General features: G+C 53.9%; 1 protein-coding gene across 1 annotated transcript in view; it reads right to left on the bottom strand.

Annotated features, from left to right (window-relative positions):
- Positions 1 to 20,303, bottom strand: part of BACE2 (beta-secretase 2) — a 72,091-nt gene extending 51,788 nt beyond the window's left edge. The window contains exon 1 of the mRNA XM_028504492.2: positions 19,711 to 20,303. Within this exon, the coding sequence (XP_028360293.1) occupies positions 19,711 to 20,010 (300 nt within the window). The 5' untranslated portion in view covers positions 20,011 to 20,303. The remainder of the gene's footprint in view (positions 1 to 19,710) is intronic.
- Between the last annotated feature and the right edge of the window lie 5,831 nt (positions 20,304 to 26,134).

Genomic DNA, 26,134 nt, shown 5'->3' with positions numbered 1-26,134 from the left:
TCAGACGTCCTGGTAGCTGGAAGTCACCCCGCTCCCGCACCTGCGCCCAAGGAGTTTGAACAGGTTCTCGTCAGAGGCTCCGTGTCTTCCCTCTCGACATGTTTCCGAGGCTCGCTCAATGGTCCCTCTTGCTCACAAGCTGCCAGTGGCCACTGAAAAGCCATTTCCGCCCCGGCTGGCTGGGGGGTTATGTTGGTTGGAGTGTCACCCCATACGCGCAAAAGGTTGTGGGTTCGGCCCCCAGTTGGGGCGTGTATAGGAGGAAACTGATTGATGTTTCTCTCTCCCTTCCTCTCCCTCTCAATCAGTAATAATAATAATAATAAATTCTCCAGTGAGGATTAAAAAAAAAAAAGGAAGAACCCTGGCTGGCGTAGCTCAGTGGATTGAGCTCAGGCTGTGAACCAAAGTGTCGCAGGTTCGATTCCCAGTCAGGGCACATGCCTGGGTTGCAGGCCACGGCCCCCAGCAACTGCACATTGATGTTTCTCTCTCTCTCTCTCCCTCCCCTCCCCTTCTCTCTCTAAAAGTAAATAAATAAAATCTTTAAAAAAAGAAAGAAAAACTATTTCAGCTATGAACTTACTTTTAAAAAACATGGGGTTACTTACCCCTGGTTCGCAACATTAAAATATTGTCAGCTTTCAGTAGATGTTTAAAAATAAAAAAGGACGATAAAGCGCAGCCACAGGCGGCATTTTCGAGTCACGGTTGTGACAAAGCAGCTGCTCCTCCCTGTTACCCTCGGCACTGAGACCCCTTCCTTTGACTGTGGCGGAGCACAGGCAGCGTGAAGTTCACCACCAGAACCGTCTCTGAGTGCACAGTCCAGTGCGCCCCGTCCATTCACACCGCTGTGCAGCCGCCGCCACCCCAACCCAGAACCCCTTTTGTCTCGTAGAACCGAAACTGTCCCCACTAACCAAGTTCCCCTACGGCTGGGCACCTACCAGGGTACTTTCTGATGCCTTGCATTTGGCTACTCTCTGTACTAATAAGTGACCGGCTTATCTGACAGAGCATCATGTCCCCAAGGTTCATCCATGCTCTCTAGCAGGTGTCGGTGTGTCTTCCCCCTTTTAAGGCTGAATAATAATCCACTGTAAGTGTAGGCCACGTTTTAAACATCGATCCGTGGACCCTTGGGCTGCCCGCGCCTTCTGGCTATTGTGAGTGCCGCTGCTCGGCCACAGGTGCACAAGGATCCCTCTGAAAGCCTGTTTCACATCTTCTGGGAGGGTGTTTTTTTCAATACATATTTAGTGAGCAGCTACCACATGCTTGGACCATGGGGACCAAGAAGGTACCGTGTCCCTTAGGGAACCGACCACCTAACGTTCAGACAAGAGACCGGGGTTCTCCTTGCAATGATTTTCAGTCTGTTGAGTCAACTCAGAGAGGTCGGTGGGGAATGAAGCGCAGGGAACTGGAGAGCATTCATCTAAGGTTTCTCTACCGACTTAAAAGTTTCACGTCTCAGCCCTTTCCCCTGCCACTTAATACGCTTAAAAAACAATGCCCTGTGTTTATTGTATTTGTCAAGGCACTCTCGCCAGTTTTAATACCGTGCACAACAAGAATCAGGACGGCAAATTTCCATGGGGCGATGGACGGCCAATCACACACCCTGACACTCTGAGCTGTGCCTACAGAGGATGCGCAGTGACTGTGCCCTATTTAAAACCCACTCAGCCAGGGGCCTGCTCAGCCAGCCTCTCCGAGCCCATTGTGTGAAGACGCACGTGCGGTATGATCATTAAGGACTTTGAAAGCAGAACGTGTGACTTCAGCCCTCAGTGTCACAAAGGGACCAGCCCCTTCACGCTGTGACCCGGCGTTTCCACGGACACCACCCCCACATCTGGAGCACTGTCCCGGCTCACACTCCCCGAGCCCGCCGCTCCGGGCGGTCCACGCTGCAGCTTGGAGCCCCCGAAGCCCACCGCTTCCCGGGTTGCCGCCCTGCGCTAACTTCAGGCCGGTCACCTAAAGAAACAGGCTGTTTGTATGGGGTTTGCAAAAGCCTTTGATATTTTTCCCTTGTTCAATCCACAAGGGAAAGAGAAAGTATTTTAACAGGTCTACAGTGATCAAAGATACCATCCTCTGCTAAAGGAATTTTTTTAAAGCCCTTCCAAGTAAATTCCTTTCAGGAACACCCTTAAATCTCCACTGAGCTCCGCATGTTTATGGTGTCCGGATGTTTTGGAAGAAGGCTGGCCCGGAGGAGAGAAATGACGGATACACTCCTCTCTGGCTTCTATGCCAGCTAACGCAGATGTGTTCTCAATTAGGGTCTAAAAGGGTCACACGGAAATCTTCCAGAACGCTCTAGAGATGGGAGAAACTAAGGAGGCTAAGCGGAAAAAAAAAAAGAAAAAGAAGAAGAAAAAGTGCAACATATTAACCTTGGCACAGTCTTCCTGCCCCTCCCCCATCACGGTGTCTTCTCAGGGTCCATGTGACGTCACTGTCCGGCCTCCTCTCAGCCTCCCACCATCCACTGACCAAACACCTCGCCACCCATGTCCATGCGAGTCAGCGGAACGAACAGCACTCGGGTCTCGACACGCACAGCACCCAGTGGGCTACAGTCACACTTGCCCTGTGGTGCAAAGACCTGTGAGGCTAATTCTTAGTCAAAACTGTGTCATGTGATTTCACAGTCGCCTAAAACCTGAAAAACAATGTAAAAGCCAACAAAGGACAAAGGTGGGGTTTGCACTGGAGACAGATGTGTTTTAGCATATTCCAACCCACCTGCCCCTCCAATCAGAGCCCCTAACTGGTAGCCTCTGACTGAATGAAGTTTTCACACAATCCAGTTACAGTTTCCATCACTGACAGTGATCGTAAAAAAGAAAAATGCTGGGCTTGCTAGTTGGGAAAATATTGACTATTTGAAACCATTGCCCAGATTAACTGCAATGACCTCGTCATCCACGGCCAACGCAGGTATCAGCACACGAGCGCCTGAACTCTGATTTTTAGGAAGGGTCTCTCAGCCCGGCTGCAGGGGTCAATACGCCCCCTGCTTGCACGCCCGTGATGCCCCTGAGTTCCGGGACGCAGCGTAGATGTGCCCAGCCTGGAATGTCCTCTCCCCGGAGGGACGCCGGGGTTGGAGATCAATGAGGTGCCCAGACGGAGACGCGACGCTAAGAGCCGCAGCTGAAAGCCCTGTGCACTCAAGTGCCAGGTTTCTTACAAAACATTTCAATCCGTTTTGTTCCAGGAGCTCCGGAGGGCAGGCAGCGAGATGGTCCTGGCCCCCGGAGGGCGGGCTCGAAAAGAAGCCGTAATTTTCTGGGTCGCCGGAACGGCACGGTTTTGCCCCAAGTGGATGCGTCTTGATTTGTGGAAAACAAACTTAGCGCCGTGGAGCGTGCCTCTCCTCGCTCTGCCTTCCGTGCGGTGAGAGCAGGCGCACAGCGGGTGTCGGCGGGTTTCTGTTACAGTAACACCGTTTGTTGAGGAACAAGAGGCTTAACAAGACACATAGTGTCTGTGATCCGGAAACTAGGCCGGGGGGTATCACAGCATAGGGGCGATTGTATCCCAGAGAGCCCCCACCCGCAGCCTCATTCCTGCCACCCTCACGTGATCTGGAGAGGGCCGACAGGACGGGAGCAGTGGGGGACCTGGGCCCCCCTGCACCTGAAACCGGAGTGAGGGCGGGGGCAGGGCGGGAAGGGCCATGTGCATTAGGTCCCCCTCGGGGGCTGGGATGTCCGGGGGTGTATTGCTTTGCTCGGCTGCCATGAGGAAACCCCAGACTGGAGCGGCTCCCTCCAGCAGCAGGAACCCCACTCCCTGCGGGCAGCTCTGAGGGCTGAGGTCCGAGGTGCCCGCAGGACCGACTTCTCCTGGGGCCCCTCGCCTTGGCTCGCAGACGCCTGCCCTCTTGCTGCCTCTCCCTGCGGTGGTCCCTCTGTGAACACGCTCACCTGGTCAGTCTGTCTGTCTGTCTGTCTCTCTGTGTCCTGGCCTCTTCTTCGAAGCTCACCAGCCAGACAGGAGCAGGGACCACCCTGACAGCCTCATGATAACTTAATGCCCCTGTCAAGGCCTTCCCGTCGAATACAGGCACATCAAGGGTCTGGGGGTGAAGAACTCAACACATGATGGCGGGGACAACACAGTTCAGCCCGAGGCAGGCGGGGGGCCAGCACAGGCAGGATGAGGCCGAGACCCTGCACAGCACGCGGTGCCAGTCCCACTCCAGGGGCCTGCGAACACTGCGGAGACGGTGGCGAAGACAGGTTCGACAATGACCTTGGCCCCTTCTGCAGCTCAGTGTATTCACTCCAGACTGACTAAGCTATGCACTGCGGGCTGAGTTAAAGATTTTGGTCGGACTCATAAATGAAACAAAGTTTGGCTGTCACTGTCATCACCGGCTGTGCTAAGCAGAGCCCAGCAGGAGAGGGACTCTACCCCAGGGCTCACGGGAGGAGGGGGTGACGGAGGGCTGTCCGTGGGGTGTGGGCGGGGCTCGCATGGGCACAGGCTGGGGCACTCAGAGCCCCATGGCAGCCCCGGCACTCTCCCACCGAGGCTGGAAGGGGCAGGTCGGGAGCCAGAGATGGTACGTGACCTGCCGCCAGCAGCTGCCCCTGTGGAGAGAAATGCAGCCGTGTTCCAACCGGAAGGGAAGGGGCCTTCTTGTCCTAATGGGCCTGATCCAAAGCTGGGAGCTGAGCGGGACCGTTCCTGGGAGCTGGCCACCCTGAGGTGGCACAGAAGGGCCCCTACTCACTGAGTCCCCTGGGTGTGCCATTGTCATCCAGCACCCAGGCCTGATGTCTCCTGCTAGGCCCTGGGCAGGGTCTGCCGCCACCCACAGAGAGGTCCCTAGCACCTGCTCCTCACTGATTCCCCTCCCCAACTCGGGCTCCCGGTGGAAGAAGGTGGGGGGAGGGAGGCACGGCAGCAGCGGGGCAGAGGGGCTGACAGGCTCAGGCAGCCAACCCGCCTCCCGAGAACACAGGTGGGAGTACGTGAGCAGACACGGAGCTGCCCGAGGCTGTTCCCGTAAAAAAGTGGGCGGTGCTACAACTCAAGGGGGTGAACTGCATACCTGCTCATGGGGGAGAGGGGTAAAAGGGTTACATCGAGCTTTCCATGGCTCCCTCCTATTCGGGAACTGCCCTGCTCGAGGAGCTTATTCAAGAAGGCGGACAGTGTCTCCTGCAGAAGGCCAAGTGTCGGGGACAGGCCGGCACAGGGACACAGGAACAGCTCCTTGCTGAGCATCTGTGTTTACCCAAGAACTGGCTCAGGGACCAGGACGCCTTGGCTCTGGTTCGGCAACGGGCAGCTCCCCTGGAACCAAACCAGGCCCACCCTTCCTGCAAAGGCTCCTGCATTCCCACAGCCCAATGACTGCAGGTTTCTGGATAAGCTATGCCAACAGGAAAAAATATTTGTCAGCACTCAACCCTATCTATGGGTGTTTACCTCTATACCTCATGTGCTCGCCGGCAGCTTATGCAATGGTTCAGAGCACCCAGTCGGACACCAGCCTCCCGTCCTCAAATCCTCAGAGCCTCAGCCATGGAACCATCTGAGCCTCAGTTTCCTCAGCTGTGAAACGGGGACAGTAAATGGTAAATCCCCTCTTCCCTAACTCCATCAGTAGCTCTAGCAAATCAACCAGAAGCTACTACTTACCTCTAGGCTTTTTTTTTTTAAAGGACTGGAATTGTTTGGAAGACTTTTACACAGGTCATACATTCTGTGTCCAGGGTTAAAGGTTCAAAGAGGCTTTTTTTTTTTTTTCCAGGTAGCAAACTCCTATCATCTCTGGTAGTAGAAAATCAAATAATAATGGAAACATTTAGACATATCTTCAAAAGACGCTCTCCATAGCTGGATTTTCATTTGAAAAGCAGTGTTTAACCCAGTGTTAAAGTACCACCTCAGAGGGACACATTTTAATTGTGTTTGGTTTTTTTTTTTCCAACACCTGCTAAGTAGTGTGCCTCTGCCAGCCGGCTGTGATCCCCATGAGCGCCAGCCATTCTGGGGCCGTGGCTTTCTGGGCAAGGGAAGTCCGCCATTCACCTTTAAGAGGGCTTGCTTGTTAGCCCGAACCAGAGCGACAAAGTGCTGAAGTCTGCAAACGGACACCACGGGCTGCACACAGAGGGACAGGGGAGGGAAGAGAGGGTCACGCTCGCTGACCTGCACAATCCCCCCCCACCTCTGGAGACCTCTGTCCTGGACAGTCTCTCACGCAAGGTGCCTGTGGGAGTGTGTCCGCTTTCTTAGAGGAACAGACACACGCTCATCCACGCTCCTCTCCCCCGGCTTCCCTCGCCTGCAGTTCTCCGAGAGAGCCCTCATTCATTCTGGTCGCACCGCCTTCCGTGGCGGCTGTCCGTCACTCCACCAGTCAGTCTCATTCTGATGAACGCGAGGGTTGTTACAATCACTCGCGATTAGAGCCCAAGTAATGTGACCATGAATAGACTCGCGAATTGCTTCTCGTGTTTTTTCCCAATGCAGCGTTTGTGCGAGCTCCCAGAAGTGGATTTCTGCGCCAAAGGATAAATGCATATGGAAATTGGCCAGATATCTCTCCAAACTTCCCTCGGCAAGGTTCGCATGATGAGATGGCATTTTAATAGCCCTTTCCCTTGTCACGAAACCACCTTCAAACAAGCTCTGCAAATTGTTCTCCACCCTTGAGTGAAATCTTAGGCAACTCTTATATTTTTTTCTGATAGCTTTGTGGTAATACCTTTATTTTTAGGCACCGTAAGTCTAGTCCTATCTAACATCCACACTGCGGTCTGGTGTCCAATGTCATGGCTCATCTTGGGTTCAGAGCCCTCCTGAGGGAAGGGGAGACGTGGCAGGACTCATTTCTGTGCCCCCACGTTGCTCCTGACGAGGTCTCTGATTCCGCCCGGATGGAAGGAGGAGCAAAGGGAGGCACATTCTTATTGGACTTGGTGGTTGGTGCGTGCTGGGGGTGGCTGGTGCCCATAGGCTCAGCCTTCCTTCGGTGGGGCACGTATTGGGTTTCTCAGAGCCACCGCCTCCCCCTCTGCTGTACCCGCCAGGTGTGACCCCACCTGCAGCTTCTTGATGTGGGCAAAACCCCCGGCTAGCCAGTTGGCTGCTAACGCTCCCTCCTTAGTCTCCGGCACCTGACGGGCTAACCCCGAGGGCAGCGCATGTTTTCTGTACAGAGGTGGTGAGGAAGGGAGGCTCTGTCAACCTGGGGACTGTCTCAGCTACTCAGTTCTGACACTCTCATGGGGAAGCAGTCACAGACGGTGTGCAGACACATCAGTGTGCCCGAGTTCCAAAACACCTCTATTGGAATCTGCCTGATTTTTACCCAATCAGGCAGATCTCGTTAGCCGATGCCCAATCTAGCCCATACAGACCCCCTCGGGTGGTCTTCTCAACGGGGGCTCCTTTCGTGGGGGTCAAAGTTTAGGCCCTTGGGACAGGGTCCACGCCGTGCCCACCAGAAAAAGGGTCTTGCCAGTAACTGCAGCAAAGAAAATAATACAAGAGTGTTGGACTTGTCTTCTTTTCTGGGGATTTCCAGGAGAAGAAAAGAATGGCAAATTGCCTTCAACTTTTTAAAAATTATCATCTTTGTATTTCCCCTCAAAGAGTTATGATGGTGTATCATTTGGAATGTTTTGGGCTGGAAGTCAGTAGGAAACTACAGAGTTAGAGCAGATCCAACAAGGAGAGGCCTTTTGTCCCCTCCTACATCAAGAAGTCTCTAGGGTGGCTGGTATGAGACCAACATCTCAGGGAAACTCAGTGCCAGGTCCCTGCCCTGTCCTCTGACCTCTCACTCAAGGTCAGGAGCTGGCTGTCCCCGTGGAAGGCCTTGCATTTTTGTCAAAGGCAGGAAGGAGGACAAATGATCATTTCAGCCATACCTGGCCCTTTTATCAGGAAAACATAAGCTTCTCCCGAAATCTCCCAGGAGACCACCCTCCTCCCCCCGCCCACTTTAGGGGCAGGTCCCCAGCTGAGTCCGTTGTCACGAAGGAGCCTGCCGTGACAGCTTCAGCCTAGAGAGAACTCCGAGTGTTGGAAGATGTACTGGTTTGGTCACGCAACTGAAAATACCTGCCCCGGGTCAGGGGACAGAATCATTACCATGGCCGCATTCCAAACACTAGACTCGGACACAAACAATGAAAACAAACTCTATCTAGGAGTGTCCAACTGGTGGTGCATGGACTGCATGCAGCCCAGGATGGCTGTGAGTGCGGCCCAACACAAAATCACAAGTTTACTTAAAACACTATGAGATTTTTGTGTGTGTGATTACCTGTCACAACTCACTTAAAGTGTGGCCCAAGGCAATTCTTCTTCCAATGTGGCACAGAGATGCTAAAAGGTTGGACACCCCTGCTGTGGTATAACCCTGAACTTGAACTTCCGATCTGCCTTTTAATGCTTCTCTTTTAAACACAGACAGCCAATACTCACCAGGTGTCTGAGGAAAGCCTCTAGCAGGAGACAGGGACCTCGACAAACACCCCAAGGAAAGAAACTCAGAGACAACAGAAAAAGCAGGAAGCAGAATGAAAACATAAAAAAAAAAATCATATTTCCTCAGAGCAATAGAAGATACACAACTCTGAAACAAGAATGGGGAGCAACAACAATGATAAAAACATTCTCAGGAAAACAAAGTGCTGCTGAAAATTAAAGTTTAGGCAGAAGAAATGAACACAGGGAATAGACTCAAAAGACAAAGAAACACCAAACAGGAGTCACCAAACACTGTGGCCCAACACACGGATAAGAGGAGGTCAAAAAAGAGAGAACAGACGTTTTGCTACACATTTTCTCAGAACTGAGTGTCACGCTTCTAAACTGAAAAGACTCAGCAAGTGTCCCACATAAAAAAAGATAAAAAAAGGCAAGCCATCCTAAGACAAGGTCATGACGTGTCAGAACGCCAGGCCTGGTCACAACACATCTCCTCCGATACCTCCTACGCTTCGGTGTCTCATCCACAGCCAGCATACAAGGAATCGGATGGCAACACTTCTAACCAACCACGCCAAGGTAGGCAGGAGACAATGTCAAAACAGCTTCGGACTAAGAACCCTAAAACACCAATCCAAAAGAACCTATGCACCCCGATGTTCATAGCAGCACAATTTACAATAGCCAAGTGCTGGAAGCAACCTAAATGCCCATCAGTAAATGACTGGATCAAAAAACTATGGTACATTGACACGATGGAATTCTGTGCAGCAGAGAGAAAGAAGGAGCTTCTACCCTTTGCAACAGCGTGGATGGAGCTGGAGAGCATTATGCTAAGCGAAACAAGCCAGGCAGTGAGGGACAGATACCACATGATCTCACCTTTAACAGGAACCTAAACAACAAAACAAAAAAAACAAGCAAAATATAACCAAAGACACTGAAATAGGGGATAGTCTGACAGTGACCAGAGGGGAGAGGGGAGGGAATTTCAGGGGAAAAGGGGAAGGGTTCACGGGAACAAGTATAAAGGACACGTGGACAAAAACTAGGGGGAGGGTGGTAATGGGAGGGAAGTGGGGAGGGCTCGGGGGGTGGGCTGGGATGGGTGTAAAAGGCAGAAACCTGTACTTGAACAACAATTAAAATAAAAAATAAAAATATAAAAAATATAATTTAATATTTTAAATATTTTTAAATATTTAATATATAAAAATATTAAAAATTACATATATACCTGAAAAGAGAAAACCAAAACAAACAAACAAAAAAACAGCCCCAGAACCCTGGGGGATGCTCAGGGCCATGGCCTGGCCCCCGAGCCAGCCCTGCTGGGCTCTGCGTCTCCAGGCTCTCCATGGTGTTGGCACGGCCACTGTGAGGCCTTTGTTCCAGTGAAATCCAACCCCAAGGCGCAATTGTCAAGTCAATGAAAGAGGAGCTGCTCCCGAAGCTGGATCTCAAGGGGACAGATGCCCCCACCCCCAGGCGGGGCCTTCAACCTGAACACGGTTCCCCCCACCTCTCAAGGCTGGGCCCTCTCCTCTGCTCTCACACCCCAAACTGTGCCTCCTCAGGTAGGTCTCCTCAGGCAGTCCTTTCTAAAAAAAAGTCTTTTCCCCTCTTTCTTATATGCATGCCCATTACCACGCTGCACTGTCTTCATAGCACTTGCCTAAAATCCTGTTTACCTTCTTACAGGCTGCCTTCCCGGCAAGCACGTGGGTTCTATAGCAGCAAGAACATCTTGGTCTACTCGACTATCGCCTCCCAGGGGCTTAGAACAGGGTCTGGCATACAGATGGTGCTTAATACATGTGCCGAAGGCATGACAGCGTGCTCCTTCTCTGAGTCTAATTCAACATACTTCCTTCTCTTTAATGCCCGATCATTCCGGTTAGAAGTGATGTTGAACTCCCCCAATGCCCTGCTGCATCTGGCAGGAGGAAGATGATGCTAGGACAAGACAGAGTGTAAAGAGGGGGGAGGGACAAACAGGTGTCAGCAGGTGTCAGCACACTGCCACCGCCACTCCCTACTCGTGCCCACAGCGGATGCTTCCCATGGGCAGCCTCCCCTCACCGCCCTGGGCAGCTTCTCCCAGGCCAGTGGAGCTGGTGCGTTGAGCTGCCAGGACTTCTCGTCCTTGGCACCGTTGACATTCGGGCGCAGGCAGGCGTGTGTGTCACAGGGGAGGCCGTCCTGTGCTCTGCAGGGTGCTGAGCGGCACCTCTAGCCTCCATCCTCTAGCGCCGGTGGTGCCACCCAAGTTATAACGACCACAACTGTCTCCAGAGAGCGTCAAGTCACCCGGAGGGCACCATCTCCGGGTTAAGAACCACTGAGCAGACCATTTGCCACCCCGGGGGTAGAGCTCCAGTCCCAGCCTCTCTGGAAAGGGCGAGGAATCCCAGAATCCAACGCCACCACATTCCCTGCTGCTTTAGCAGAACTAACCACTGAAGGGAGGGGACCCCCAGACAAATTTGCTAAGGGTCCCATTTGTAACAACTTTTAATTTGTCCAGCAAGTACACTTGGTGGAGCCCTGAGTGCTCCGCTAAGGTACTAATCTACAGCAGCTACACGTCTGCAACAAGATATCCGGCCACGAGGTGGGGGATGGGAGACCCAGGAGGGGAAGTGCCAGAAACTTGGAGATCAGTGCAACAGAGCAGCGATTCTCAACCTTTTTCATTTCATGACACACATAAACTAATTACTAAAATGCTGTGGTGCAGCAAAATATATATATATTTTTGTCCATCTGACAAAAAAGTAGGTATAATTTTGATTCACACTGGAGCAGTGTTGGCTGTCATGGTCTTTTTATTTGACAGTCTCAGGGAGGAGAGGCCAGTGCCCCCCACTGAATGACAGTCAGGTGCCGCATGTTTCAACGATTCTTGCGGCACACCGGGTGAAAATCACTGCGACAGAAAAATGGGATGTCGGCCGAATCTAATAATGTCAGGAGTGGTGCTTGTGTCTGCATGTCTTTCTTTACATTCTGTCTTCCCGGTAGTTCATTTTTATTGATTTACAAATTATTGTTCTGTGAAACGAGAAATGTGCACCGAGCCCGAGCAGCCGGGCTTCCGAGCACGTTCCGGAAGACGCCCCGCGCCGGGCCCCACCCTGCCAACTCCAGGAAGCTCTGGGAACACAGTCTGCAGGAGGTGGAGGTTTTCCAAACGGGCAGAGGAAACATCTAGCCAAACAACTACGTTTAGGAGGGTGGAAACCATACCCATGTTGCACAGAAAACCAGAACGGAGGAGACACCGGCCTCTGTCGTGCTCTGTCGTGGCCTGGGAATAGGGTCTAAGAGCTGGGGCCAGGGTGGCTGCTTGGTGGTGGGGGGGGGGGGGGGGTGGGCGGTTGGCAGGGTGCTGGGTGGGGGGCACAATAAAATGCAGACTCTCAAGCCCCAGGGCAGCAGGACTCACCCAGGAGGTCTGACGGGGGTCCCAGGATGTGTGTTTTAACTAACCCCATACGGCATTCTCAGCCTTTGCCGCAGTGGTCGGCTGGCTGGCTGGCTTTGTGAAGCAAGAACTCCACTGTGGCCGAGACCCAGTGCCATCCACCCTGACCATTCTCTCCCGACCCACCGGCCCGGCACTGACCCAGGCTCTGCCCTCAAACAGACCCCTGGGGGCTTACCTGCATACAACGGAGGAAAATGAGAGCTACGAAAACCTCTCGCAAATAAAATGGATTATGATGGTGGAGCCTAGAGCTTGTAGAAGGAATCCCAGGTCCCCCGGTCAAATTGTCCAATTTACAGGTGAGGAAACTGAGGCGTCGAGAGGTGGGACTCGGGCTCTACACCCAGCATCTGGCAAGCAGCAGACCCTGGACCAGCACCTAGCATGCCTAATCCCCCGAAGACGGCGTGAAGAACCACACAGTGCTGCCTGCTCCCCAGCGGCTCGTCCAATTGGACAAAGCCGGCGCGTTTCCCTGGGAGGCAGCTGATGCGGTGGAAAGGGCTCTGGGTGCCCCCTCGGAGGCCGCTGGAACCCTCACCCACCTTCACCGAGCAGCAGCTTCTGTTTTGACCCTAAGTCCTCACCTTGCCCAAGGGTCAGGCCAGAGGCTCCTGCCCTCAGTGCTGCCAGGAAAAGGTTTTGATTCAGTCCTTTCCACCTTTTCTCCTCCCCAGGTGCCACCTTCCGAGGGGGCCTCCCTGTGGGCTGTTTTCCTTGGACTCTGGCAGGGGCGCTGCACGGTGGGCCGGTAAACGGCCTGCTGCCCATAAGGCCAGGTATCCTGTGATGTTTGGGAGGGGCCGGAGGTGAGTGTGGGAGCACAAGGCAGTCCTTGGGAGGCCAGGTGTCCATTCTCCCCTCTGCCATTCTAAGTCCAGTGGGAAGTGGACGGAGAGGTTCCCACGGCCCTGTCGGGCCCCCCGGAAGGATGGTGCTGGCCCCAGCCCTGCCTTCTTCCCTCTTCAGAGAGTCCCCTTGGTCCTCCTCAAGTGGCAGGGCTGAGATGGCGCGTTCCCAGGCACAGGTGTATCGGGTGCCGCAGGGTACAAATCTGAAAACACCTGCCCTGGGGCCTGTGCTGAATATGAGGCATTAACTCCAAAGCACACCCACTGGGTTTGTTTTCTGACCGTGGTCATTTCAGCACTGGGAGGGTAGTGTCTCCTCCTTGAGCATTCCAAGAGCCAGGAAGCAACGCTTTTTTTTATTGAGTAGCAATAGGCAAAAAAATATGTGTTAGTCCATCTGGGCCAAGGAAAGGACGAAGAGAAGCCAAGTGACACGCAGTCCAACTGTGCATGGCACACTAATCCTCCCCAGCCCGGGAAGCCAGCCCGGAGCCCGGCACGCGCCCTCCCTCACGCTCCGCCCCCACACACGTGTGCCCGCAGGTGCGGGAGCCGCGGCGGGCCACCCACCTGCCTCACAGGTGCGCTCTGTTCCCCAGGTGGTATCTGCTGTCACTGGCGTACAAGGAGCCCCAGCGTCAATGCCAAGTCCCGGCTGGACAAGCCGAACAGAGGGAGAGTGAGGAGGAATCTGTGACAGATGGTGCTGGAGCCAAGTGTGAGCAGAAGGCCCATTGTCAGTGGCGAAAGGAGCTCGGAGGCGGAGGGGACAAGTGCCTTGCTTCCTGTCACCCAGGACCCGGCGCCTGCTCCTGCTGCACTCTGCCTGGGGCTGGGACCAGAGTCAGCGGCCACCAACCCCACCCTCAGCCCAGGCGGCTGCTGAATCCTGGGAGCGAGGGCTGGACCTGCCCCTCTGAGAGTCTGAGATATAAAACGCACCCCAAGGCACACTGCCAGACACCATGGGGAGGGAAAAACGCCACCTCCAAGTTCCCTTCCTGGGGTCTAGCCCAGCCAGTCACTCACTACCATGGAGGAGAAGTCACTAACACAGTAGCTAACCTTGACCTTTCCCTTTTGGTTTTTAGTCAGAAGGGGTCAGCCACCGTTCCAGGAGGAAGGAGGTGGCCCAGGGCAGGCGAAGCCCACCTTCCTGTCACAGAGGAAATCGGACAGAAGTCAAGACAGTGCTGGGTTAGGTGGGAAGACGAACTCAGGAGAAGAGATGTGCACTGCGTATCAAATGCACCGGCTTTGAACGGGGTGACAGGTGCCTCAGGAACTCTTCCAAACGTGCAGTACGAGCCTTCCAGCCTCTCTTCATCTGTCTCGTTGACGACACGGGAATGCACCCGTCATCACAGGTATGTAAATGCCAGGGCTCTGAACTTGCACAAACAGAATGGGCCTTTCCCACATTATGCAATAATGCCAGCAATTCCAGAACTAGTGCACCGTGATAGTAATAAGAGACTCTTTAAGATCATAAGCAGCCCTGACGGGTGTGGCTCCGTTGGTAGGGCATCGTCCTACAAAGCCAAAGGTCACCAGTTCCATGCCCGGTCAGGGCACGTGCCTGGGTTGTGGGTTCGATCCCTGGTCAGGGCATGTAGAGAGGCCACTGATCAATGTTTCTCTCTCACATCGACGTTTCTCTCCCTCTCTTTCTCCCTCCCTTCCCCTCTCTCTAAAAATAAATAAATAAAATCTTTAACAGCCCCCCAACAAATTGTTGTAGGGAGAAAACCAACACAGAAATCCAGAATAAGAACCCGAAATCCCCCCTCAGCCCGCCACTCGCCTGTCCCCTGGGGCAAGATCTTGTCACAGGCACCTTGTGCATATAGGGCCCAAACCACCATTTTGCTACTTACTGCCCTCAGTGGAAATTACATGAGTTCCAGATAAAGTTATTGGCAGTTAAAAGACGGTATAGCATGAAAGAGAAACATCGGTACAACACAACACACTTAGAAAACACACTCATACATTCAATTATGTCCCCTGCTCAAAAACAAACAAAAACAAACAAAAAAAACACACGCCAAAGTCCTAAACCCCAATACCCATCTTTATAGATGTCTCCTAGCTAAGAGATCAGACAGGATCAGGGTGGGTCCCCGGGCGGTGACTGGGACACACGGCGGGGAGAGTCACGGGAAGAGGGTGGGAGGTGGAGGTCTGGGTGATGCTGCTAAGAGTCGAGAAAAGCCGGGCAGGCACTGCAGGCAGCCCCGGAGCTGGGAGAGGTGGGGCGGGTCCTCCCCCTGGAGCCCTCCGAGGGAGCAGGGCCTGGGGCACACCCCAGGTTTGAACCTCTGGCCTCCAGAACTGAGAGAGGATACATTTCTGCTGTTTTAAGTCACCTCGTTTGCGGTCACACATTACAGCGGCTGCAGGAAAAGAAAAACTCCGAGATCACCAGAGGATGAGGAGAGGAGAACACAGGGCAGCTGAGCACCTGCCCTCGGTCACGTGTGCAATGGGACCAGCATCCAGGCCCCTGCGACCCATCCAGACTGCCCCCGCCCACCAACACCCACGTCATTCACAGCTAAAGAAGGCCGTGGTGGGGAAGACTCCATACACAGGGCAGGGGCCGGGGTGCACCTCGAACTGCTGCGGACCTGGGCAGGCCCATCACTCTCCTGACGCTGCTGCTCACCAGTGCAGCCTTGGACAAGCTCCTTGGCCTCTCCGAGCCATAGCTTCCCTGGCTGAAAATGCAGTCAGACAGTCGTACACACTGCAAGGCTACTTACTGCCAGGATCAAACGGGGTGATCTGTGCAAACTCTTAGCACGGGGCCCAGCCTGTAAGGCATCTGAGATAAAGGTTGGCTGTTAGTCTCACGCCGTTATGTGTTTCTCAGACTGCCCCTCCACGTTGATTTGTGCTGAAGTCTGGGGTTGGCCTTTTGCAAGTCCTTCCTAACGGTGCCTCTGATGTCGAATGTCTTCTCTCCGGCTCAGTAGCAGCCACCTTCCACGCAAAAAAGTGGGTGAGAACCTGGTTTTGACTTTCTGGCTCTTTTAACCCCAGTAATCTTGTCTTTTTTTTTTCTCTGAACTGTTTACCTTCTCGGTTTGTTCTATCCAGTCTCTCCTTGCTGCCGTCACCTTCCCCTTTTCAGCTTCGCCGGCAGTGAGCTTAACGGAATTTGGGGACACTGGATGGCTTACCCCGCAACAAACTCCTAAACTGGAGTTCGAGTTCTCAGTCCAAATTCTTCCCCGAAATTGTGTATGAAGTGATGCTCAAGCCAATGCACCATGATTAAAGTGCGAGTCTCCAAAATAATTTCTTGGTTTTTTTTTTTTTTTTACATTCAAATGTTGAACTGTGAAAATTGTTTTTGCTGTCTGTTTTATCCACACCAGTGCAGGTGACCGAAAACCTTCCAACAGGAGCCCCAGCAGCCTTTCTGCAGCCATTACAAGGTAGGTAACCAGAGACCTTTAGCATCTTTGGTTGGGTTTATTATGTTAGCATGAAAGTTCTTTCTTTTTTTTCTCATGGAAATTGCTGTAATTATAACCACTTTCCAGAACCACTATTATTATTAATAAGACCAAATTGCACAGGTCAAGCAGGTGCCGGTTCTCTCCTGGTAGAAGTCACACAATGGTACCAAACACCCGGCACTCATCACCATGCCAACAGGGTCCTGCTCTCGCCCAGGCTTCTGGGCACACGCCTGCAGCGCCTTGAAGAGTGTCAGGCAGAACGAGGGACCCTCCGTTCTTGATTAAAGCACTCCGGGAACCAGCACATGTGCGACGGTTGGTTGTCCCGGGGTGGGGGTGGGGTCTGTGGAGCTCTGGTTCCTGCTGAATCTTTGCCTGCATCCAGCTACTCATTATGCCCCCGAAGGAAGGTGGGTCTCAGCCGGGGTTGGGAAGAGTCCAGTGTTGGACTCTTGCAACAGTCACAGGTGAGGCACCTACCACTGTGGGATGGAAGGTTCGGGGATCTCTGGCTGGAAAGGGCAGTTGGAGGCCGAAGGCAAAGAAAAGCAGCCAGGAGGCAGGAAGGCAAGGGAGCAGGTGGGTCAGAATTTGGACTCTGGAACCCAGCTCCTGGGTTTCCATTCCCGGTTCTGCTTTCTTGTCCCTTTGCCCCGGGCAAGTCGTTCCACCTCTCCCAGCGCCAGTCCTCTAATCCTCTAAACGGGTCTGAGAACTAGGAGGTGGTGGTAAGGATCCCGGGGGGGCAGCACACACACACACACACACACACACACACACGCCACGCAGCTCAGTCCCCGCCCAGGAAGAGAGCCCTTCACCCCATCTGCAACGAGTACTTCATTCCCGAAAGACTCTTGGTGCTTCGCTGCCTGGATTTACAATTCCGTTTTTCTCTCCACCTAAGCAAGTTTTACTCTAGGCTTCAGGGGATCTGCAGAGAAATAAACGCATGACCCTTGGCCATGAGCGAGCAGGAAACTCACTCCAGGTTCAGAAGTCGCCCCGCGGCTGGCTGCCCATCTGACCCGCTGCAACCCCCTGCTGGTGGTCAGGCGTTTTCTGGGACTCGGGGGGAAAAATGAATTCTAATGTGCTGGTCACCATCACCTGAGAGTGTACAGCGGGCATTTGGAGAGATCACACACACAGAGTTTGCTACAAAGCAGCTTATTACTAAACCAGGCCAAGAAGGAGGCACAGAATATTTCATTTCCTGTCAAAGTGTAAAAATTAAATCTGCATTGTTAAAAACAGCCTTCCCTGGAAACCTGCTAATGTGTAACTGAGAAATAACCTTGAATGAACTATTTCCTTGGCCAAGGAAAAGCTGCAAGCATTAAGTCCTGAATACATTCCTGTAATGTAAACTTCCTCATTTTAAAGTAAAGGTCACTGGATTAAATAATAAAGACAAGCTATTATTTATGAGGTTATTTTGTTTGTTTTGGAGAGCCCTAGAGTCATATATATATATATATATATATATATATATATATATAGTTTTCTTGAGGTTGTTTTCCCCTTGCCCTCTTCCCTGGAGCGGGGAGACAGTCACCAGGACCCATTTATTGCAGCCCCCGAGTCTACTTGACTTTAGTAGGGAGAATGCTCTCCCCCTCAAAAACCAACAAGAGTTGCTCCTCAAGGCACACCGTTTCCAAATGGAGAGTCATGGAGGGCCCGGCCCACCAGGTCATCCTCAGGCCACGGAAGAGGTCCGTCCTCCGTATCTTCTGACAGGGGAACTGGACAAGGTCCGCCCTGACTGGCGTGGCTCTCAGTGGGTTGGGCTTTGTCCCCACCAACTGAAAGGTCACAGGTTCCATTCCAGGCCAGGGTGGGCACATGCCTGGATTGCGGGCCAGGGGCCGGGCTGGGCCGTGGGAGAGACAACCAGTCTTTGGTGGGGTTGATGCGTCTCTCACACAACCATGTCTCTCTCCCTCCCTTCCCCTCTCTCTAAAAATAAACAAACACAATCTTTCCTTCAAGGAAACAGTGCCATTAAACAGAAAATGCACAAGGTCCTCACTACCAGCACATGTCTTCACGTGGTGGCTCTTAAACCAGCACCAGCATCTCGTGGGCCAGTTAAGCCTTCTCAGCTGACTCCCTCCAGCTTTCTGGCTGCCCTCCCTCCAGCCCCCAGCCTCCAGGCAACACTCAGATGAAGGGCAACTGGCATCAAAAGTTTTCAGCAGAGTACATGTTTGAAGGTTAAAAAAAAAAAACTCATTAAGCAAGTACAGGAGTTACTCAGTCAAGTTTCTTTTTTTAAAAGGAATTAGCATGGCATGCCTTGCCTCTTAAGTCTTGAATAATTTAATTAGAATTACACCAAAGTCATGAGTCTGTTCTATTTATGGGGGAATCGTAGCTGAATTAAAACGCAAATGACAATGTTCGAAGTAAAAATAAAGTATCTTCAGCCACAGCATTCCACTGACAAGAACAAGTTAAGTTCAAACCACACTTCGACCAAGGAAGTTGGAGACGGGCTGAAACTGATTCCTGGGGTTTCGTTTGTCTTCAGATTACCCAGCCCAGGCGCATTGATTTCTTGCTACAAAAAGTGCTAAGAAATGAAAATCATCCTGAGAATGAGAAAAAGGGAAGCTGTTCGACTTCATTTGGTTATGGGGAGGCCACTCGGTCCCCGGAAGCCTAGCTCGGCCGGTCGGTTTTCCCAGCAGCTTTGCTGCATGTAACACTTTTCACACGCGTGTGCAGACACTGCCCTCCGCGCAGAGGGGCTGGGCGGCCGAACGAGCCAGGGGGCGGCGGCGCGACCAGCCGCCGCCGGGGGAGGAAAGCCGCACGGAAGGAAGGCGGCTCGCGCTCCGCAGCAGCCCGCCCCTCGGACCGGCGGCTCCCTTTCCAAGGGGACTGCGCCGCTGGAGGCCGGCCACCAGCCTCCTCAGCCAGCACGCAGCGAGCCGGGGAGGGAGGGGGGACGGCGGGGAGGGGGTGTGTAAACAGTAATACAAAGTGACTCCCCCGAAATAACAGCATCGTGCCCAAGGCCCACGGCACGGTCTCCACACTGGAAGGAGATGTAGCCCGCCAGAAGGAAACCCCCTGAGATGGAAGTTTCGGGTCTCTTCTCGCTGCCCGGCCACGGGGAGTGGGGAGCGAACAAGTTCGGAAACACGTGCACACACCCCTGGGCTGCACCCCCCGCAGGGCCGCCGCCGCCGCCGCCGCTCCGCGCCGTAGTGCGCACGCCCCGCTCCCGCCAGCGGCACCCGCTGCGCCCCTCCACCCCACCCCCAGTCTGCTTTGGGGCCACGCTGAGCCGCGCGGAGGCTCGGCTGGGCGTTCCCACAAAGCCCCCCCAGAAGCTCGCGCCTGCAGCCGAGGGACCGCAGGAGCTGCGAGGCGCCGGTCCGTGTGCGCGGGCGAGCGCCCGCCGACTTACCTTCTGCGGGGGGGTCCCGATCAGCACCTCCAGGTAGTAGCCGCGGCCAGAGTCCCCCTGCAGGTTGTCAACCATGGCCAAGAAGTTGGCCGCACCCCCGGCAGGCTCCAGGGCGAACGCCAGGCCGTCGGCGCGGGGCTGAGCGGGGGGCCCGGGCCCGGGAGTGGGCGCAGCTCCGGGGCTCGTGGCCGTGGCCACTCGGAGGGGCAGCGTGAAGGGTGCCGTGGCCAGCGCCGGGGCGGCGTGCAGGAGCCACTGGGCCACCAGCGGCAGCAGCAGCGCCCGGGCCAGCGCGCCCATGCCGGCGGCGGGGCCCGGGGATCGCGCCGGGCCGAGTCCGTCCTGTCCCGTCCGGCGACTCGGCGACTCAGCGACTCTGCGCAGGGCTGCGGGAAGGGGCTGGGCGCGCACCGGGCCGGCGGCGGCGGCGGCGGCGGAGAGGAGGGCCGAGGGAGGAGGCTCGGGGAAGAGGAGGAGGCGCCGGAGCCGCCTCAGCCCGCGCCGCCAAGTTGAGCAAGTTGGTCGCCGCTGCCCCCTCTGGCGGGCGGTGGCTGCCCCGCAGGGGCCGGGCCCCGCCCCCGCCTCCGCCCCGCCGCCAAGGTCACGGCGCGCCTCGCGGTCCTCCGGGTCCGCGCTGGCCAGCCCTGCCCACCCTTGCAGGTCTCGGGCCGCGCCCCTTCCCGGGGAAACTCGTGTCCCGAACTTCCTCGGAACGCGCCCAGGCGGCCGCGGCCAACGGATGTGACGAGGCTCATCTGATTCCAGGGGGGAAAGTTTCGGGAACCCTTAAAGGGGAAGCGAGGGCCTGCTCTGACCCCCTGGCCCCGCGCGCCAGGGCGCCCCGCCGGCGTCCTCCGGCCCCGCCGGCGCGGGGGCTGCGGGGGGTGACTCGGGGGTCAGAGAGGAGAGTGGGGAGGGAATCGTAAAGGAGCGGTGAGCGCGGAGAGCCAGGGAGTCTGCGCCTCCCCTCGCCAAGCCCATCGCTGCCGCCCTTCAGCCCACCCGAGTCTGGCCGCTTCCTGGGGCATTTCCCGCGCGCCGGTCCCCACCCCCGGGCCCCGTTCCTCCCCCTCCTTCTTCCTCATCCCCACTCCGGCCTCGGAGTGATTTTGAAATGGCCTGAGTGGAGGCTGGGGGAGGGTCAAGGTCTAGGGAAGACAGGCGAGGACGCGAGAGCTTTGGAGACTTCTCGGTGGAGATTTCGGGGACGGGGAGGGGGCGGATGGGGGGTGGGGGCTTGTCGGCTCTGGCTGCTGCGGGAGCCTCGGTTCTCCCGCGCCCACCGTTTCCCGCTGGGGGAGGGGGGTGGAGTCCATAGCTGGCTTTGACTCGGGCTTTCTCGGCCCCACGCTCGTCAGTGATGCGGAAACGATGCTGCGGGGAGCCGGCGGCTCACCGCTCCCAGGACGCCCTCAGCCCACCGGGCAAGTTGCTGTCAGCATCCAGTTTCGGGGCCGCGGGGTCCCGCGGCACCTTCCCCGCTCCCCCGGCGGCTCCGGGCGGCGGGTGATCTAATTAATACTTGCTCAGCCGTAGACTCCAGGGCCGCCGCGATGCGTTCGGTAATTCAAGCAATGAGGGTTATTTTATTTTAGGTACTCAAGGCAGGAAGGACAATTACAGAAGCTAGGCCCATCGATTTCTGCTGAAACAGGAGTAGAAAAAAACCTGTCCATCTCCTCCAGCTGAATTATGTCCGGCGTTTTTTTTTTTTTTTTTTTTAAACAAACAAACAAGTCCATCTTCACAGGGCAATTCCCTTCTCGCTGCGATTTCCAGTGACTTCTACTCAAGGTTTGATTTTTATTCCTGTCTTAATTTTAGAATCAGGGCTGGCTCTGCCAGGGGCCCTTGTGTCGGGGAGCTTGGGCCGCATCGATTTTCAGATGACTTGAACTGTAAATCACATTTTCCCCAAGCGATCTCCCAACTTTAACAAATCCCCAGCCGCACAAAGAAAGGTCTAGCTGGGTCCCCCGACAGAACCTAAATTGGTATTCCCCCATAAATCTGCATAGTTATTCCTGAGCTGTTGCATTCATACATTCCCATTTCAAAATTAAGGTTGTGGAGGAAGTGTACTTAAAAAAAAAAAACTATTTATACTCAGTGTCCAGTCTCGAGGGGTCTGAAAAGCCATTCAGACGGCCCCCAGAAGGAGGTAACCTTATGAAAAGCACATGGAATGCATTAAGGACATTGATGTAGGGATATGTGATGGACAAGTTCAACATCAGAGACATTTGCTCTCTCTAATAATTAAGGGCCACAAGGGAAATTTTTAAAAATCCAGTCTAATTAAGGTCTGCCCTTCATGAAACTCCTGGCTCCATCTAGTGTGTGTGTGAGTGGTCATTGGAAGAGGGCGAGCTCAGGGGCGCAGGTGAGCCGGTGCAGCATTCAAGAGCTGGCCGCGGAGGAGCGGCGGCAGTCTTGTTAGATGGCGGAGCTGTCTCATCGGGAAGTAGCGCACACCCAAGTGACAGCACCCGGTGACCGGCCCCGTGGTGGACTCCGTTGTTACCAGTGTCAGAATTCTTGACCCCTACTCAGACTGACGGTGCTGGCCGGATTTGGGAAGCAATGATTTTCTTTCTAGGTGTTTTCATGGAAATCATACGTGCCAGTCCTCTGGTAGGGTAGCTTCCGTTTTTCTTCCTATCCTTCCTGACACGCTTCTCCATAAAAGAAGCCACTTCCCATGTATTGGGCAGCCATGCAGAAGGAGGGAGGAGAGGGCGAACCCCTCACTCCCAGCCAGCACCCCCATATCCTCTTCACACCGGCCCACGGCCCACGGTCAGTCACTGCACCCTAGGCCTCCCCTCCTCTCTCTGGCTCCAGCTCCTCCTTCCTCTGTCTCTTCCCCCTCCCCCTCTCTCTTCCCCAAGCCTCCGTTTCCAGCCACACACTTCTTGGGTCCACTGGGAAACCCGAGCCCTGGTGTGTGAGGGGCCCTCCTCCCTCACAGAGGAGGAGCCTGGGTGCTAAGCACATCCCTGAAGGTGAGAAAGGGTCCTCACCCCCTCCAGCCCATGGGACTAACCAGGGATTCCTTCCCGGAATGTGTGTGCCTGGCCAGGGAGTCGTCGCTATTGGTCTGACCACTGTGGCTGCTAGCTTTGACTTCCTGTGACACCCACCCGTCCCTAACTTTTGGTTCTCAGGGCCCCTTTTTTCTCTTAAAAATTGAGGACCCCGATAGTTACCAAATTAGAAAATAAAACTGAGAAATTTCAACAATATGTAACAATTCATTTAATAATAATAATACAATTACACAGCAACACAAGTAACATTTTAATTAAAACTTTACTTTAAAAAACAATGAGCCCTGGCTGGTGTGGCTCAGTGGATTGACCTTGGGCTGCGAACCAAAGGGTCTCCGGTTCAATTCCCAGTCAGAGTACATGCCCGGGTTGCAGGCCAGGTCCCTCCCTAGTGGGGGCATGTGAGAGGCAACCACACATGGTGTTTCTCTTCCTTTTTTTCTCCTTCTCTTCCCCTCTTTCTAAAAATAATAAAAATAAAAAATTAAAAAACAGTGAGAAGAATGACATTATTTTACATATTTAGCAAATCTCTATCTGTCTTTACTAGAAGGCAGCTGGGTTCTCCTGTCTCCTGCATTCTGTCTGGTAGGCAGCATCTGGAAAATTCTGTCCAACATGTATGACCATCTAGTTTTGAGCTAAAGGGCCCCCTGGAAAACCCCTGTTTTGTATTCTCTCTCCTTGGTGTCTACGTCTGTGTCTTGCGAGGTCAGTCATTGTCGACACAGGACCATTGCCGTCTCTGGCGCGGCATGACCAGCGCAGAGAAAAAGGCAGAACGAGGGCTGAGCCTTCCGTGTGCAGGTGAAGGGGCCCAAAGCTTGGCCGTCACCCCTCCACACCCCTGGAAGGAAAAAAAAAAGCTGAGTCTAGCCCTGGCTGGCGTAGCTCAGTGGATTGAGCGCGGGCTGCGAACCAAGACGTCGCAGATTCGATTCCCAGTCAGGGCACATGCCTGGGTTGCAGGCTATAACCCCCAGCAACTGCACATTGACGTTTCTCTCTCTTTCTGTCTCTGTCTCCCTCCCTTCCCTCTCTAAAAATAAATAAATAAAATCTTAAAAAAAGAAGCTGAGTCTTTTGGGATATCGACTTTTAAGCTGGTTATTTAAAAAAAAAGACTCAGAAAGAACCTTTGACCCTCCCCCCTTGCCTGCCCAAGGGATTCAGATACAAACACCTGTTTCAGGAAGGGCACCTCAGCTTTAGACAGCAGGACTCCGAGGAGAGCCTGTGGCTGCCCCCACTCCCCAGGCCCCGCGGTTCCTGGCTTGCCCAGCGAGGAGTTGCCTGCCCCCGTGTTCTGCTGTTCCTTAACTACCTGCAGCCCCCCATTTCCACTACTGAAATCTGAGACCCCGTTCCCCGCACCTTTTCTCCTTTGTCCAAAGTGGCACATACGCCCAGTGTCATCGCACTGCCTTTGGAACTTCCATGCCTATGTGAATTCCCCTTGTGCAGGCATTAACATTTGATTTTTCTGCTGTTAATGTGATTACTACACATTAGAAGAACTTAGAAGGTAGGCGAAAAAGGTTTTTTTGTTGCTGTTGTTCTTAGCCAGACTAGACCAAGGACACCTTCCCTCGCTGCCTATCCCATACCTCCCAGACCTAGCAGGGGAAGGACCCGGCCCCTGCAGCCCAGTGGAAGCTCATCAGCTCTCTCCTGCCTCCTGGCTCCTCCTCCCTCCCTTTCTTTTGTAACCTGTCTTGACCCTACTCCACCCCACAGAGCCCTCCCCTTAAAGCCACACTTACTGAAAGCGCTTCCTGTGCTCCTTACCACAGCCCCCTCCTCCTTCATTCATTCCTCTCCTGCCCACTGCCCCCCCCCCCCAACTGACTATCTGTAGGCTTTGCTCCTTATTCTCACCCACGGCCTGGGCAGCACTCCAGGCCAGCTCTTTGTTACAATGTTACAGTCACCGTGTGAGTGTCTGCCTGAGGGGGTGGTTGCCTGCTCTCCTTCCCTAGAGGTTCCCAGCAGGCGGTTAGTTTGGGACTTGGGACGGCTCCAGAACCACTAGTTTTAAAAGCTCCCCAGGTGAACCTGGCATTGGAGCCTGGGAGGAATGAGGTGCAAGTGTCAGATGGAAGAGCTGAGTAGTAGCCTCGTGGGCCTGAACCGATTTGGGAATTTCAGTGGGTATTTCTGAGGTCTTCCCTATTGAGAAATCTCTTCCTTGGCTATGCTGACTGAAAAGGCCTAGAATCCAGGAACATCTCTAGAGACCATATCAGGGTTTCTAGACACCGCTCCCCTCCAAAGTGGGCTCCCGGAGGAGGCAAGCTCCAGGGCCAGGGCAGAAGGTCAACAAGACGACCCTGGGACCCTGCATTGTGCCAGAAAGCAAGGATGAGCCGGCCAGCGCTGCTACAATTTAAACAGACAAGCAGTAACTGCAGCGGCTCAAAAACGTCTAGATTGTGTGGAAACCTATTCGCTCCCAGCGTCCTTTTAAAAAGCGCGTTGATTATCTCTGAAGAATGTTGGAGCACCCAACTCCTTGTTAAAAACTGGCAGAGGAAGGAAGAGACTCAAGCATTTATGATTTTGACGTCCCTGGGCACACTTCACCTCGCTGTTACCAAATAATTGAGGAAGGGAGCCTTCTCTTCATAGAAACGTGGCAGCTCATGAATGGAGAAGGGAGGATGGAGTTAGAATATGGCCTTTTTTGCCGTCCCTGATAAGCTGGTGGATCTGGGCCTTTAGCTCGCAGTGCCGACAACATCACTCAGAATAAGAGCGACCGCCTGTTGTCTCGTGCCTCCAGGCGGAGGCCCGCCATGCCGTCTGGGAAAGGTGCTTGCCAGCAAATCACACCTGAGTCTGACCAAGCCTCTACCCCGCAGCTGGGCAGCCTCACGCCTCTGGCCTGCTGCCTGTTTTTTTTTTTAAGTTTTTATTTATTTATTTTTAGAGAGAGAAGGGAGGGAGATAGAGAGAGAGAGAGAGAAACATCAATGTGTGGTTGCTGGGGGTTATGGCCTGCAACCCAGGCATATGCCCTGACTGGGAATCGAACCTGCGACACTTCGGTTCGCAGCCCACGCTCAATCCATTGAGCTACGCCAGCCAGGGCGCTGCCTGTTTTCAAAATAAAGCTTTATTGTAAAACAGCTATAGCCATTTGTGTGCACAGTTGCCGCAGAGGCCTTGTGGCCCAGGAAACATAAAATATTCACAGTCTTCGCCTTTATGGAGAAAGTGTGCCAACCCCTGCTGCAGATCTATAACTCTAAGACCTTTATCAATCAATGACCGTAACGGGAACTTATGTGGATTCTGATTGGGAGAAAATGAAAGTTACTAATGGGACAACTGGGCAAATTTGAACACTGGTTGGACGATGTTATGTAATCATT

The sequence above is a fragment of the Phyllostomus discolor genome, chromosome 2 (assembly GCF_004126475.2).
Source record: "Phyllostomus discolor isolate MPI-MPIP mPhyDis1 chromosome 2, mPhyDis1.pri.v3, whole genome shotgun sequence".
Taxonomy (NCBI): domain Eukaryota; kingdom Metazoa; phylum Chordata; class Mammalia; order Chiroptera; family Phyllostomidae; genus Phyllostomus; species Phyllostomus discolor.
This window is presented reverse-complemented; position numbering and strand designations above follow the sequence as displayed.